General features: G+C 53.2%; 1 protein-coding gene across 1 annotated transcript in view; it reads left to right on the plus strand.

Annotated features, from left to right (window-relative positions):
• The window catches only part of Cfap65 (cilia and flagella associated protein 65), a 38,202-nt gene that overhangs the window by 8,593 nt on the left and 13,067 nt on the right, over positions 1-16,542 (plus strand). The window contains 16 exon segments of the mRNA XM_021244231.2: positions 844-946; positions 1,605-1,771; positions 1,914-2,113; positions 2,379-2,524; positions 3,040-3,262; positions 3,604-3,869; positions 4,750-4,950; positions 5,150-5,509; positions 9,431-9,568; positions 10,696-10,941; positions 11,422-11,646; positions 12,532-12,690; positions 12,890-13,040; positions 13,467-13,595; positions 14,607-14,820; positions 15,117-15,245. Of these exon segments, the coding sequence (XP_021099890.2) occupies positions 844-946; positions 1,605-1,771; positions 1,914-2,113; positions 2,379-2,524; positions 3,040-3,262; positions 3,604-3,869; positions 4,750-4,950; positions 5,150-5,509; positions 9,431-9,568; positions 10,696-10,941; positions 11,422-11,646; positions 12,532-12,690; positions 12,890-13,040; positions 13,467-13,595; positions 14,607-14,820; positions 15,117-15,245 (3,057 nt within the window).

A 16,542-nucleotide genomic window follows, 5' to 3' on the forward strand; every position in this document is an offset into this window, starting at 1 on the left:
TTTTTTTTCTTTTGCAGTATTGGGAATTGAACCCAGGGCCTTTGCTCTGTGTTACGTTTCTGGCCCTTTAAAAACAATTTTTTTTAATGTTCAGACAGGGTATCTCTAAGTTTCTAAGTTGCTTGAATTTATGATCCTCCTGCCTCAGCCTTCCAGAGCACTGAGATTTCAGGTGAGCACTCATGCTTGGCTTGGGACTGTTTTTCCGTTTGATAAGACTTGCTATGAAGCCATCTGGCCTCTTATTTCTATGTGGTAAGAGTTTTGACCACATATTCCATTTCTTTGGTGATTTTAGGGTGGGCATAAAGTTTATTGTATAATTCTTGAGTCAGTTTGGTGAGTTAGGTTTTCCTAGGAATGTGTTTATTTCATCTAAACTGAATCATTGGTTGGTGTGGAGTTGTTGACAGTGTTGTCTTCTGATTAATACTTGAAGAGTCTGTAGCATCTGTGATGTTGACCTTCACTGGGGCTCTGCAGCTCCACATCCCTGGCAGCTCCCTCCCTGGCCTTGGTTTCCTGGCTCAGTGCTCAGGGATTCTGTTAAACCAGGGTGAATTGTCCCCAGCTCTGTCCTCACAGGCCATCCACTGTCCCCATCAGAGGCACAAATGCTGTTCCTTTCTGTTCTAGTGAAGGTCTGTGAGAACCGGAAGAGGCGGGGAGATCATTCCTCTGGTGATCAGCCCCGTATGTTCCCCACCATGTACTTGTCGCCTTTTGCTCTGTGGCCCCAAGTCTCCAGCCCCCTCAGCCCTAGGGTCTCCTCCACTCTTCCTGCCTCCTCTCATTGTTCTGAGCTCAGATCCGAAGTGCTCATCCTCTGGCTTCTTCCTGCAGGCCTCCCAATACCAAGTTCTTTTTCACGGTCATCCCTCAGCCCATCTTCCTGAGCCCGGGCATAACCCTCACGCTTCCTATTGTCTTCCGGCCTCTGGAGGAGGTAAAGTCCACCAGATGAGCAGTGGGGTGTGGGAAGGGCACGGGAGCAGAGACCTTAGAGCAGGAAACAGGACCAAGCAACGGGGAGCCCCCCCTCCTCCCATGCTATGCACACATCCTGTCAGCTACAGCCAAATCTCCAGCTCTGGAAGTCTTCCAGGAGGATCAGGCTCTGATCTGACACAGCAGGGTGCACCCCCAGGTACTGGGGGCTAAAGTCTATAATACTGTATTGCCATTAAAAGCTCTAGGTTCCCCATAAATCTCCTCAAAATCTTTTGCAAAAAATTGTGCTGAGACAGGGGTGAGATGGGAGGGGGGTGAGTCTCACTATATTGCCCACACTGGCCTCAAATCCCTGGATTCACATCACTTGGATTCAAGTGTTCTTCCTACCTCAGGCTCCCAAGTGGCTGGGTTTACTCAGGTATATGCCACCATACCCAGCTCCTCACAATTCTTTGTTTCCCACAAAAGAGGCCCTAATCTCTGAGACTAACTCAGCATAGGAGTACAAGAAGGGATGGCGGGCCTTGGCACGCCCACTTGCCAGGGGATGTGTTGGGGGTATGGCTGAGGGTGGGTAGGACGTGTGGTCATGAGTACTGTCTGGGTATCACTGACCACTGACCGCCTCTCCCTCTTCCCCTGCCCTACAGAAGGAGTACACAGACCAGCTGTGGTTGGAGAAAGAAGAGGGGATGTTCAGTGTAGAACTGAGGGCCACCCTGCCCTACCACAAGCTGGTCTGCCCACCGTGCCTGCAGCTGCCCATGTGTGCCATTGGGGACATAGCCGAGGCCTGGTTCTGCCTGAACAATGTGGGGTGAGGGGGGAGGCTAAGGCCCAGTGGTGGCAGGAGGGCACTCTGGGAAGAGGGTTCTGGGAGTAGGGAGACGGACATGTTCCGTGAGAAGTGCAGGCAGCTGTTCAGAGCCTCTTGCCTGACCAATCCCTGCCTCCCCCAGGGACCTGCCCACCTTCTTCAACTGGGAGTTCCCCAGCCCTTTCCAGATACTCCCCACCACGGGGCTACTGGAGCCAGGCCTGGCCTGTCGGATCAAAGTGACCTTTCAGCCCCTCATAGCTGTCATCCATGAAGTTGAGGCCACGTGCTGGTATGGGGCGGGCAGCAGGCAGAAGAGCAGCATTCAGCTGCAGGCTATAGGTGAGGCCCAAAGCCCAGCTGCCACCCCTGCCTGAGTCTCAAGGCCTACACGCATCCCTACCTCCTGCCCTGGCTTGGCCCTGCAGGGCCTCTTCCAGCCTCTCACTCTCCCCTCAGCACCCAGGTCTTGCCTTTTTTTTTTTTTTTTGCCTTCCATCATATTTCAGGCTAGCTTTTCCCTGGGACACCTGCCTTCTAGAGGGTGTCAACTGGGGCCACAGAGGCCCAAGTGGGTTCCTTCCAAGACTCCCCATTTCTGCCCCAGCTAAATGCACCCAGCTGCTGGTGAGCATAAGGCACAAGCAAGCGGGGGACCAAGATGCTGAGGGCTCCCAGAAGCTGTTGCACTTTGGCTCTGTTGCCGTGGGATGCACCGCCGAGAGGCAGATCAAGCTGTATAACCCATCTGCGGTATGCACAGGGCTGGGAGGGAGAAGCCCGAACTCAGGGACCCTAGGCCTGGCTGCCCTTCAAGTCCATCCCCTTTACAGAATGCTCCCCTTTTCTCCACATCTTTGACCTGAAGCCTTGCATAACACATGTGTGTTGATGTGCACACTTGTCAACAGCTGTCAACAACTTGCATTTCTCTCTCCTCCTAGCTGGGGCTGGGCTCAGGTATCTTCTGCCCACTCCCATCCCCCAGAGAACTCTTAGAAAAACCCCAAGAGTGTCCTAACCCCAGGACCATAGCTGTATCCCAAAGTACCTTTGGAAGAAAGAATAAGTTTCCCCCTGGGTGGCCCAAGGTGGGGCACATGGCTTGGCCCCTTCTTCCTCCTGATGGAGGCAGCTTCACTCCACACTCTCTCTAGCCAGTGGGCATAGGCTGGATGCCAGCTGCTTCACCCCTTGCCTGGGCCCCTTTGTACCATGCATAGACTGACCCTGTGACCTTGCCCTTTGTTCCCAACCTGGCCCTACAGGTGAATGCCCCCTTCAAGATTGAAATGGCCCCAGACATTCTGGACAAAGACCAGGCCTTCTCATGCTCCATGGGCCATGGCATCGTCCCCCCAGGAGAGAAGAAACTAGTGTCAATGTTCTTCCATCCCAAGACCCTGGACAGCAGAGCTGTGGATTACTTCTCCATCATGCCTTCTGGCAGTGCCTCCCAAACCCTGCTCCAAGTTGTTGGTTTCAGTACAGGTACTGGCAGCCCCAGGACACCACACTTCCTTGGGCAGGAGTGGCCCACACTGGATTCCCAAGAGCTCTATGTCTGGTCCTAAGAGGCCTTCCTCCTGGCCCCTCAGCCTAGGTGTCTGGTGCCCTCTGGTGGCCCAGTGGGGAATCATTTTGGACACTTGTCATACCATCCTATCATTACCCCTAGAAACTGTGGAGCTCCCCTCATGCTACAGGGTCCCTGGGCCTATGGAGCCTGCTCATCTGTCTCCAGGCACCCTCCAGGGAGGCGTCCTCCCAACAGAGGTACCCTTTCTAAGACACCTAGGTGACAGGGCACAATCACTGTCTCTTATGGCCAGGTCCTGCTGTGTCCCTGCAGCACTACTGTGTCAACTTCAGCTGGGTCAACCTCAGGGAGCGCTCGGAGCAGACCCTGTGGATTGAGAACCAGTCAGACTGCACGGCCCACTTCCAGTTTGCCATTGACTGCCAGGAGAGTGTCTTCAGCATCAGGCCCCACTTCGGGACTCTGGTGGGCAAGACCCGCATGACCCTGCACTGTGCCTTCCAGCCCACTCACCCCATCATCTGCTTTCGGCGAGTGGCCTGTCTCATCCACCACCAGGTGAGTGGTGGGGAAGGGGACGGAGCTGAGGGAAGAGGCTTCTCTGTCTGATGGGGGGCTACGCAGTGATGAAGACAAGGTGTGCTGGGCACTCCCCTGTGTTCTGGAACTCATGTGGCTGCCTGCCTGGGTCATCCTCCTTGAAGGGCCTAGATGGGACTTTGGAAACAGAATGTGGCCAGGGGCACATGAGGACTCACTCTCAGCCAGGTGAGTGTGGCAAGCTCGTCCTAACTGCTGCCAAGCCAGAGGCTTTACTGCTGCTGCCAATGAGCTGAGGGCAGAGAGGCATGGATATCATCTCAGAAAACATGCAGGGCAGGGAGCTCTGAAGTTAGACCCTGAACACAGGGCCCCAGGGCAAGGTTATACACATGGTGCACTGACCCCAGGGTGTCTAGCTAAGATAACAAGGTGAGGCTGAAATCTAGCACCTACAGAGCTGGTGCCTGGGCTCTGGTCTGTGTCTCTCAGCCGAGAGAATGGATACCCTTTTCTAGTTCTCATGCAGGTGCAGTATGGGCTCAGGGAAGCCTTGCAGCAGTAAGACAGAATTGACCCGGTTTCTGTTTCATGAAGGAGGGCCTGAATGCTGGTCCTGTGGGCTCCTGGCTGCCTGTAGGTTGGGCAGTAGAATGCCCAAGTGCCACATACAGGGAGAAGAAGGGCAGGTGGTGGCTGAGTATCCCATTCTGAGGGCTGCCTATTCTCCTCCTGACTTGCCTTGGACTCCCTCAGCCAGCCAGGCAGCTGTCAAGAGGCTCCCCCAGCCTCCATCTTGCTGTCTGTGTCATCTTGTCTGCCAAGCATCTGTCCTTAGTTCAGCTCACTTGCCCTACCATTTCTCCTGCACCCCACCGCACACCAACAAATATTGCAGGACCCACTGTTCCTGGACCTGATTGGGACCTGCCACTCAGACAGCACCAAGCCAGCCATCTTGACCCCTCAGCATCTCACCTGGTATCGGACACACCTGGCTCGAGGCCTGACACTCTACCCTCCTGACATCCTGGCTGCTATGCTGAAGGAGAGGACACTGCAGCGGGGCAGCGATGGGGCCCTCATGCTGCCCCCCAAGGTATCTGGTTCCCTCTGAGCCTCAGTTGCTCCAGCTCCCAGTGGGCAGGCCCTTCCCAGCTTTCTGCAATTCTTGGGCAGTCTTGTGTCCTCGGAGCTCTGTGGACACCACTGTTGTTGGGGTGACCTGTGTGGCTTCTGCAGGAGGGGAGCGGCAGAAAGAATGGCAGCTGCGCCCACCCCTGTCTCTCCTCATGCAGGACCTGGAGGAAACAAAAGCCCCACAGCACCCCTGTATCCCCCCCATGATGGAGTACTTCGTTGATGGCACCAGGGACATGGCCATCTTTCCCCCGCCCATCAGTATAGAACCAGCTGAGGTGGACTTTGGTGGCTGCCCTGGGCCTGAGGCCCCCACCCCTGCCCCCCTGTGCCTGAGGAACCACACCAAAGGCAAGATTACAGTGGTCTGGACGCGCAGGCCTGACTGCCCCTTCTGGGTGACCCCAGACACCTTTGATGTGCCCCCACTCAAGTCCATGGCCATGCGCCTGCACTTCCAGCCACCTTGCCCCAACTCTCTCTACACTGTGGAGCTTGAGGCCTTCGCTGTCTACAAGGTGTGTGTGTACAGGTGATTTGGGAAGGCAGTGCTCTGCATGGAGCCTGAAGGGCAGGGTTTGGATAGAGGGGATGACAGAAGGAAGGTGCTGCAGGGCTCTACCTCCCATGGCAGATTCTCCTACTTTCTCTTGGACTGGATAGCAACCCCCACTGCTTTGACCCTCCCAGGCTCATGACCCAGCTCTGTTCCTCTTATTATGTCTCATTCGTGTACGGCCTCCTTCTTCTCTAGGGAAGAACCAGGCCTGGATCAAGGCTTTTGGGAAAATTTGGTGCCGGGGAAGTAGCTGCCTGGGGCTCTTGGCTAGGGTTTTCCTGGCTTCTCTTTTAGTTCTTGAAGTAAAAAGTGGTCCCTTTAAAGCAGGGGTCCCCAACCTCCAGGCCACAGACTGGTACTGTGGCCTGTTAGGAACCAGGTGGCACAGCAGCAGGCCTACAGAGCTTTATCTGTATTTACAACCACTTTCCATCACTGGAATCACCACCTGAGCTTTTCCTCCTGCCAAGTCAGTGGCAGGATTAGATTCTCTTTGGAGTATGAACTCGGATGTGAACTGCACATGCAAGGGACCTAGATTATGTGCTCTTATGAGAATCTGATGCCTATGATCTAAGGTGGAGCTGGGGGATGATGCTGGTGCTGGGGAGCAGGTGCAATACAGATTAACATCAGCAGAGAGCTTTGACTGCACGGAGACCATAATCAATTGTTTGCAGACTCATATCAAACCCCATTAGTGAGTGGCAACTGACAATTAAGCTGCATTTGGGGTCAGGCTATAAAGAGACAAGTGAGTTTATGGACTTCAGTTGTACAGGTGCATATGGTGGTGAGCTTTAAGTCAGAATCTAACACTTATTTTAGTTCACACATGGCCTGCCCATTGTGTTATCTACCACTTCCATCCATGACTCTTTCCCACACTGTACACTTGTCTGTGTGAGTTTTGGTGGCCCACAAGCTAGCCCTGGCCAAAATGAGTAAAATACAAACATCACTGGAGGGCTTCTTTGAAAAGGGGTAAGACCCAATGATGAGACAGTGGAAGAATCTAAGACTGCCAACAAAACGAAAGCTGCTCTTACAAGAAAATACCAACAGTCCTACTTAAATTATGGGTTCACTGCAGCGGATGATTCACATTCTCCAAGCCCACTTTAAAAATATATGGTGACTGGTTATCCAGCAAAGCTGTGAAACCTTCAAAGCTGCTTTGCCACACAGAGACCGAGCAACCTGCATTAAGAGACAAGGCTTTGGAGTTCTTCTTTTCTTTTTTTTTTTTGGTACTGGGGATCAAACTTGAGACCTTGCAATTGTGAGGAAGGTGGCAGAACCACTGAGCTAAATCCCTGACTGGAATTTTCAAAAGAAAAAAAAAAACATGAACATGAAGAATAGAAGTAATTATTGAAAGCCACCACTTCATCAAATGTATCTGCACTGAGACCATCATTCCTAGTGGCTAACCACATTTCTAAAGCTAACAAGCCTTTTACTATGGATGAAGAGTTGATCTTGCCTGCTGTTAAGGACATTTGCTGTGAACTTTTAGGAGACATTGCAGTTCACAAGGTGGCACCTGTTCCTCTTCAGCTAGCACTGCAAGGCCAATTGATAAAATACAGAGGATACTGAGGCACAATTGTTAGGATTAAAGAGTACCATGGTACGCAATCCAGGTTGACTAGACTACTGATGTTTTCAACAATGCAACAATACTTTTTTGTGTGCAATATATTTTTTGGGAGGGTTGCATGAAGATACATTATCGACAATTTTGTGGCCAACAAACACCACAGCTGCAGAATAAGTCAATGAATGATTACACGTCAGGAAAAGTGAACTGGTCATTTTGCATCAGTATATGCATGAGCAGAGAAGCTGCCATGACTGGGCAGCTTGCTTTTTTCACTACTCAAGTCAAAGAAGTGGCTTCTGATCATGAATCTAGCACAGAAATTCTGCCCAGCTGAAAAATGTCACCTGAAATACAACATTTTGCAGGATGTGATTAAAGCTATCAAGCTCATTAAAGTACGTGCCCTTAACTCAGGTCTGTTTGCACAACTCTGTAAGGAGATGGATCCAAAACTGTCTTCTCGCGCAGTATCGGGGATCGAACTCAGGACCTTGTGCTTGTGAGGCTAGCACGGTGCCACTGAGCTAAATCCCCAGCCCAGCAGCCTTCTCTTGTACACAGAAGTGAGACGGCTTTCTAGAGGTGCATCACTGGCCAAGATTTTTGAACTATGAGAGCTGCTCCAGAGATTTTTTTGGGAAAAAATCACCACTAGCAGCATGTTTCAGTGACAAAGAATGAATCACAAATCTTGCTTACTCATGTGACATATTCAGCCTGCTCAAGGAACTCAGTCTGTCACTCCAGGGGAGAATGACAACTGTTTTCAAGTCGGCAGATAAATCTCCATACATTCTGGATTAAAGCCAAGGCAGAATATCCTGAGATTGCCACAAAAGCACTGATCATCAACCTACTTCCACTTCTAACATCCCATCTTTGTGAAGCAGGGTTTGCCAACCAAAATGAGATTATGGAGTAGACTGGACATATGCCAGACACTTTGGGTATCTCCTGTCACCCGCAAATGGGACCTTCTAGTTGCAAGAAAACAAGCTCAGGGCTCTCACTGATTCTGCATTATGGCAAGTTGTATATTATTTCACTATATACTATAATGTAATAATAATAGAAATAAAGTGCACAATAAATGTAATGTGTTTGAACCATCAAAACCATCCCCCACCCCTATGCATGGAAAAATTATCTTTCATGAATCCTGTGCCAAGAAGTTTGGGGATCACTGCATTAAAGGAGCTCTCTGCGGGCAGAAACCAGTCCTGGGGACAGAGGAGGGGTGCAGAGTGCAAGGTGTATCGGGGAGGGATTTTCTAGCACAGCTTCCCTTGGCCAGGGACCTCAGTGCATAGGCTGTCCCCAGCCCTAACCTCAGTCCCTGTGTCCTCCCAGCCAGCCCTGCTTTCTCTTCCTTCCCAGCTCTGCCCAGTGCTGGGCCAGGGAACAGTAGATAGCGCTGTGGACTCAAGGTCAGCCACTTAGCAGCTATGTGACCCTGGGCAAGTTCCTAAATGTTTCTGGTCCAGGTGTTCTCATCTATAAAACTGAGGCCACATCCAAGCTTTTGAGGAGGCTTTCCAGAGCGGAGTCATTACTTGCCCTCGTTCTGGTGTCTTGGCAGTGGGGGAATGTGGAGGTTTGTAGGAATAAGGCACAGACTCCTGACTTGGCCAAGGCTGAGCGTGTCAGAGCTTTAGGATACAGCACTAGACCTACACTGTCTGATAAGGGAGCCACCAGCCACATATGGCCACTGGGCACTTGACATGTGGCTGGCCCAAATAGAGATGGGCTGTAAAGTATAAAAGATACATAGATTTTGAAGACTTAGAGTGAAAAGAATGTAAAATATCTCCTTAATAATTTCATATCCATTATATGTTAAAATGATAAGATTTTGAATCTATTGGGTTAGGTAAAAGATTATTGAAATTAATTTCACATGTTTTACTTTTTTCATGTGGCCACTGGAACATTTAAAAATTACACTTGCGGCTGGCATTTGTGGCTCCTGTTATATTTCCGTTGGCCAGCGCTTCTCTGGGCTCATTCCTACAGAATGAATGCTGCTTTCACATCCCGCCCCACCCTCCTCGCAGGCAGCTGTGGGGATCCCGAGAGGGTTTGCAAGTGCTCAGTAAGGCCCTGGCTCAAGCGGGAGGGACTGTGCATGGCTGCTACTCTCAGCGCTATCTTCTCCTTTCTGTGCCCAACTTAAGACACCTGTAGCACCGGGGCAGGGGCAGGGACAGGCAGGGTGGCTGCCTTCCACAGTGGACGTGAGCCTAAGCTTCTCCATGGGGTGGCTCCCTGCAGGTCCTGCAGAGCTACAACAATATTGAGGAGGATTGCACTGTGTGCCCATCCTGGTGTCTGATGGTGCGGGCACGAGGCCACAGCTATTGTGCTGCCTTGGAGCATCACGTCCCCCAATATTTCCTGGATGTGCCTGAGGTGAGCATGGCCCCAACAGCAGTCAGTGAGAAGAACTGGCTTCTGCCTTGGCCTGCACAGCACTCTTCTCTTGATGGCCTCACATCAGGTCCCTGCATCCTCACATCCCCACATCCTCACCAGCCAGTGGGAGACTTGCTCCTTATCCATGGCATTGGGATGGGGACAGTCTGGGAGTTGGACACCAGCCCCTCCCTGTTCCATCTGAAATACTCACTAAACTACTCTCTCTCAGGCTTAAAACTCTCCAGCTCCTTCATTTGTTGATGCCTTGTTTATTGAATACACCCCAGGCACCAAATCCTAGGCTAGACTCCAGGGAGACAGCAGCTCAAGTCAGGAGCCCTTGGGGCGCACTCCTTGGGAGTCAGAATTCCTGGGCCTTTCCCAAGGTCCTTGGAGGCCCTGTCTGACCTTCGAAGCAGGATGATGTTGGACTGAGAAGCTCAGAGCTGGGGGCCAGACTGCTAGCACCCAGTTCTGGTTTGGCCTCTGTGGCTCCTCCCAGTTTCCATGGCTACCCTCAGCTTTTTCATTAGTCTTATTGATGGAAAAGTGCCACTTTGAGACAACGGCTTGGGGTGATTCCATTCCCTCCACTGGCTACACTTCTGTCCTTCAACCCCGCCCCCATACCCAGCTCACAGGCTACCCCTTCCCAAAGCCCTCCCCCTACAGGATTCTCAGCACTGACTCCCTTGTCCTCTCCTTGGCTCCTCCCCTCTCCCACAGTCTGAAGCCGCTCCCAAAGTCCAGCAGATTCCATCCCTGTTGCTCCCACACCCACTCACACACATGCATTTGTTGCCCTAGATGGGTGGGAACTTGGGTTGGGGTCTGTGAGCCTTGCATAACCATAAGAACAGACCTTGGAGGCCTATGTTGCTCCAGTACACAGGGCCACCCCATTTCCATGTTTGGAGGTCTCCGGAGGACATGCATTCTCTGAGCCAGGCTATGGCCTCTTTCAACTCCCTGCTCCCAGAGTGTCGGCCATGCTGTAAGCAGGGATCTTGGATCTCCTGGAAGACAGCCCCACCCAAACCCACATACACCCTGAGTATGTATCTGGAGGATGAGGATCTGAGCAGGGATCCTCTTTTCTTCCTCTTCTCTCCGACCCCTAGCTATTTCCCGCAGTGTCCTCCGGCAAGCCTTCCTACCGCACCCTGCTCCTGGTCAACAAAGGCTCCATGCTGCTGACCTTCAGCCTGACCCTCAACAGCAGCTCAGACATCACCCTGCGGCCCACCTCAGGCCTTGTAGCCCCTGGCACCCACCAGATCTTCCTCATCAGCACCTACCCCAAGGGTACCTCCTGGAAGCAGCACATTTTCTACCTGGAGTTCAATTTTGGGTCCCAGTACCTCAAGGTAGGAGGCGGGGGTAGGAGTCATTCATAATCTAGAAATTCCTGACCTGGGGTTGGCCAGGTTCCTCTTCCACGAAGTCACATCCCAGGGAGAGAGAGAGAGAGAGACCTTGGCTCATCCGTGAGCAACTCTGCCACCCCTCAGGGCTTGCTCGTCCCTCTCATGGAGTCTAGGAGCAACACCAAGATGCAGAGGTCCCAGACTCACTCCTGCAGCGGGGAGAGAGGTGTTTGGAGCCAGCCCAGGGGTAGGGTCTGGATGGTGGACCCATGTCTCACCCCACGAAATGGTCTGTCCATCCCCTCTCAGTCCCTGAGTTCTTTCCTGTCTGCTTGTGACAGAGTCTGCCATACCCAGGTTGGTAGATGACCTTTGCTGCCCTTTCCAAAGGGAAAAGCTGTCCACTTATGGCCTCCTGGATGTGGAGGGAAGCCGGATCACAAGGTGAGTTCAGGTACTGCCCTCCTTTCTTTGGCCCAGGAGGTGATCATGCAGAGCCGAGAGGAGCCACTGCAGCTGAAGCTGGACACCTGTAAATGTGTCTTCTTCAAGCCCACATGGGTGGGCTGCTCCTCCACCAGCCCCTTCACCTTCCGCAACCCTTCACGTCTGCCCCTGGAGTTTGAGTGGAGGGTCTCCCAGCAACACCGAAAGACTTTGGCTGTCCAGCCCTCTAAAGGGGTGATCCAACCCAACGAGAGCCTTGTGAGTGCCCTGGCCCGTTGCTGAGGGTGGGAGAGGGAGGGCTCCTCCCTTCACCTCCATGTCTCTCACTCGTGCCTCTCACTGGCTGTGCTGTGCACCTAACCCTTCAATCCATAGTCACCTCCCCTAACTGTGAGTAGGTGTTGTTGTCACCACCTCCCTCACCCCATTCCACAATGAACTGAGACTTGGAGGAAAAGTCCTTTAATAAGATCAAGGTTAAGAAGTGCAGAGCTGGGAGTGGAATCACCATTTCCAACATCAGGGCTCAGTGCAAGTCCACACTCCATTACCCATGGTACCTAAAGCTGTAGATTGCTGGTAGGGTGGCTTGGAGCAGCTGGGCTTAGGGTCAACTTGGTGGCTCTCAGTAAAGGGTGAGGAAGGGGACTCCCAGAGGTTCCAGCTGAAGCACAAAGGTGGACACAGTCTGGAACCCAGACTAGCAGATCTTGTCCCTAGTCTAGGGCCTCACAGGCTAATTGACTTAGAGCAAGAGCCAGCAACACACGGTGTCCCTCAGAGCCCAAGGACAGTGAGTAGTGACAGAAGGGATCCCACTGACTCAGGAGTTGGCCTTGAGCGTTCCCACCCCTGCTCCTGCCCTTACCAGCTGTCTGACCCTGGCCCAGTTACTGGACTTCTCCAGTTTCTCAACACAAAACAAGCCTTGAAAATAATACCACTGACCTGTCTTGAGGATCAGGATCGAGGGGCTTAGGGAGATGACATGCTGTATGATGTGTGTAAAGTGCCTGGGGCAGGGTAGATGCTCAGGAAGTGTTACTAAAGCTTGACACCCTGCAATGGGACCTTCAAAGGCCAGGAGCCCCAGGGCAAGGGCATTCCGGAGGCCCCATCCAGCAACCATCTCTGTGACCCCAGACACTGACATGGATCTTCAGCCCTTTGGAGGAGACCAAATACCTGTTCCGAGTGGGGATGTGGGTCTGGGAAGCTGGCCTGCCCCCAGATGCCAAGTCCCCTGCCACTACGCACTACATGATCCGGCTGGTGGGCTTGGGTGTCACCAGCAGCCTCTCTGTGAGTGGGGGGCCCTGGTGGTGGGAGGTGGGGTTGGGGAGGAAAGGCCCTGGGTGCCCAACTCCAAGAGGGCAAGGGAAGAAGCCCTCTGTCTCCTCTGCCTGCACCTCTGGACCTGCCCTTGCTTGGGGGATGCTCTGAGAATGGGGCCAGGCAGCAGGGCTGGGGAGCCCCCAACAGCTTCTGGTTGTGGCTTCAGGCAGAGGCAAAGGAGCTGGACTTTGGGAACCTACTGGTGGACAGCAAGCAGTCCAGGAATCTGGTGCTCCTGAACGATGGCAACTGCACCCTCTACTACCACCTGTACCTGGAGCAGCGCAGCCCCGAGGGCCTTGACCATGATCCCCCCGGTACTGGACCTGGGCTGGACTGGGGTCAGGGGAGATATGTAAATATGGGGGAGATCTAGGGAGTACTGCTTAAGACAGGTTAGTACACCATGGCTGGGTCAGATTGAGCAGAGCTTAAATCCTAATGCTTCCACTTTGTAGCTGTGTGCCTTGGGCACATGACTAGGACTCTCTGAGCCTCAGCTTCCTCAGTTGTGAAATGACACCCATCTACCTCACAGGGCTGCTAGGTGGGGAAAAGTGCTTAGCACGTGCCAATGACATAAAAAAAGTGTGGTCCCCTCTGTCCCAGCCTGGGAGGAGGGTTCTGCTCTATTTCCTGACTCAGGGCCAGTGATCTGCTGGCCCAGGGAGAGTATGAGAGAAGGAGCAGAAGAGGCCAGGCTGCCTCTGCCTGCTGACCCTACCTGTATCACCCCTGAGCAGCTCTGCAGCTGGACCATTCCGAGGGGAGCATGCCGCCTCACTCCCGGGATACCATCAGCCTGACCGCCTGCCCCAAGCACAGGTCCCAGTACTCCTGGACCATCAGCTACTCTCTCCTGTCCCACAGAGGTACGTGGGCACCCAGCATGGCGAGTCAGGGCCAGGGAAGACAGAAGGGAAGGGGAAGAGTGGTGTGAGGCAGGGCTGGGGCATGCTGAGGTCAGAATCGCCACCGAGTGAGCAGAGGTGTGCCAGGCTGTGCCTTTGGGTGTCTGCTGTGGATGCCGCATCTGTCTGAGTGTCCATTCGTTTGTGTACCTGAGCTGCAGAAAACTCAACACCAAAGTTTAGGGAATGTGCTGATTTCTGGTGGGATCTTAGATCCCTGGCCTTGCTAGGCCTCAGCTTTCTCTTTCATCAAATGGAGTTGTTATTAACCTGCCCTGTGGCAAGCAAGAAGGCGAGTAGGCACCAGAAGAATGGGGACTCAATGGGATTTGATCCAACACTTAGTAGCTGGGTAGTTTTAGCAAGCTGCTCACCTTCCTGTGCCTCAGTTTCCTCATAAAATGGGGATAGCAAGGGCACACAGGCCTAAAAAAAGGAATGAAATAGTGACATGTGCTACTACATAGAGGAAGTTTGAAAACATGATGCTAAGTAAAAGGAGCCAGTCACAAAACCCACACATTGAATGGTTCCATTTATATGAAACATCTAGAATAGACAAAAACAGACAGGCAGAAAGTAGATGACTGGTTGCCAGGAGGGGGAGAGGGGTAAGTGGGGAGTGATGGCTAATTAGTGCTGCTGTTTTCTGCAGGTGATGGAAACTTTCTAAAATTAGATAGTGGTGGTGGTTGCACAACTCTGTGAATGTACAAAAATCACTGAATTATATGTGTTAAAAGGGTAGATTTTACAGTAGATAAATTATGCCTCAGTAAAGCTGTTATTGAAAGTTACTTTGAAAACAACAGTGCACATTAAATGCAAAGATGTGTGTCAAATACTTAGGACAGTGTCTGAGACATAAAAATATCAGGCAAGGTTTGGCTGCTCTTGGAAATGTCCCGGAGCCTAAGGCATTGCTCATAGAGAGTGGCAAGCCTCTCCTCTCTCCCACACATGTGCCCCCAGATAACAAGGTTGGTGAGAAGCAGGAGCTGTGTCATGTCTTCCTGGTGGCCGTGTACCCCTTACTCTCCATCCTGGATGCCTGCCCCATGGGCGGGGCTGAGGGCCTCACCCGCAAGCACCTGTGGCGCCTCTTCTCCCTGGATACCCTCAATAGTTACTTGGCCTGTGACCCCACCCCCTGTGAGCTCACCTACAAGGTGCCCACCCGGCACAGGTGAGCGCTGGGCCTTCTGGGGATGTTCATGGAGTTGCCTTCCCATGCCCCAGCACCAGGCCTGTCCAAGAAGCTGCTTCCCATCTCTGGGGGAGGGGACCCCTCCCTGGAGGACACAGGAGAGACAAAGATTGGCTGGAGGTCTGAAGAGTTGGCCCATCCCTGCCTCTGAGCCCCAGATTCTCTGATCCTCACCTTTGAGGGGGTTGAGGAGTGCCCAAGCCAGCCACCCTCTGGAGAGCCCCACCCTGTCCCCATCACCAGCTGAGCCCAGGGCTTTTCTCTGCTTTACACAGTGTGAGCCAGATCCCCCCAGTCTTTACCCCTCTGAAACTTGACTTCAATTTTGGGGCGGCACCACTCAAGGTCCAGCCCTCTGTGGTGCTCCTGGCCATGAAGAACAGTGGAGTGGTGCCCTTGGACTGGTATGCTGGCCTGGAGGGGCTGCTGGGGGGGTTGGGGTTGGTCAAGGAGGCTGGGAGGGTAGAAGAGCCACTTCCTCTTGTCAATGGGAGACCTGGCTGACTGGTGTCTGCCAGGAGTGGGTCCCCCACTGATGGAGTATGAGAGCCCAGCTGGTCCTGGAGTCACCCAGAAGCACTTAGGACCTGTTGCTAGCTGACCCATGTGTCAGCAGACTCAGGACAGCATGGACTTGCTCTGATCAAGACTGGTGTAGCTGTCTTTAATGACTGGATGAGTGAGAAGCAGTTATTCAGCCTCTGCTGCGAACCAGGCATTGTGCTTTACCAGCTTTCATCTGCAGCTGTTGCCAGCAGGGAGAGCGCTGAAGCTCAGAAGGCTCAGGATTCGGCCAAGGCCACTCAGCTATTAGTAGGCAGAGCCAGGTTCAAACCCTTTTGCATCCAACTCCAGCTCCCTGCCTACACTGTTAGTAAGACGGCTCTGAGGGGCTTATGAATACCAGGATATCTAGGTGCTGGCGGCCTGGCAGATTCTACTTCAGTCGCAGGGGGCCAGACCTGGTGCTCCGCCTCCCTGTTCCCCACCTTTGTCCCGTCAGGGCCCAGAACTGGTGCCCAGTCCACATCCTGTTCCCATGCCAGGGCTTGTTCTTCTGCCTCCTCCCTGCCTCTGCCACGCGCCTGGATTTCCTAGTAAACATCCTTTAGGTGACTTCCAATTTTGCTTGGCTAGCGAGAGGCGCACAAGGAGGGTCCTCAGCCTGGGCGTGATGGGAGGGTGGGAGAGAGTGGGAACATGTAGCCAGGGCATCTGTGGCAGGAAATCTGCCAGCTGAAGCAGAGGAAGTCCTGAGGGGAAGGGGTCAAGGGAGGGTAGAGGCTGCAGTGTCAGGTGTGCCCTGACTGCCCCCTTCCCACCCTCCACGGGGAGTGAGATGGGGAAACTGGCTCATGAGGCGGGTCTATCTGAGAAGGGCAGGGCTGTGACTACCCGAGGACTTCTGGCCCAGAGCCACGGTGGTAGCTTTGAGGCCTGGCTGCCTTGAACTCCAGATCTGCCATTCACCAGGCTCTGAGGCAGGCTAGAAGCCAAGCCCGACCCGGCCGAGGGTGTTGGCCTGGCTCTTGGAGTGGTGCAGGGCGTTTGCGGGGCCATGGACACTGTGTGCCTGGGTAGAAGCAGCCCAGCTCACACTCTCTGTGGAGAGGGTCCAGGCTGCTGGAAACCGAGGTGGGAGGAAGCCCAGGCAGCATGCCCAACAGCAGGGGATCATTTGAGGTACAGGAAGGCAGGCCA

This window comes from Heterocephalus glaber, unplaced genomic scaffold (genome assembly GCF_053883595.1).
Source record: "Heterocephalus glaber isolate CG9 unplaced genomic scaffold, H.glaber_assembly_v1.0 deba00000621, whole genome shotgun sequence".
Lineage (NCBI taxonomy): Eukaryota > Metazoa > Chordata > Mammalia > Rodentia > Bathyergidae > Heterocephalus > Heterocephalus glaber.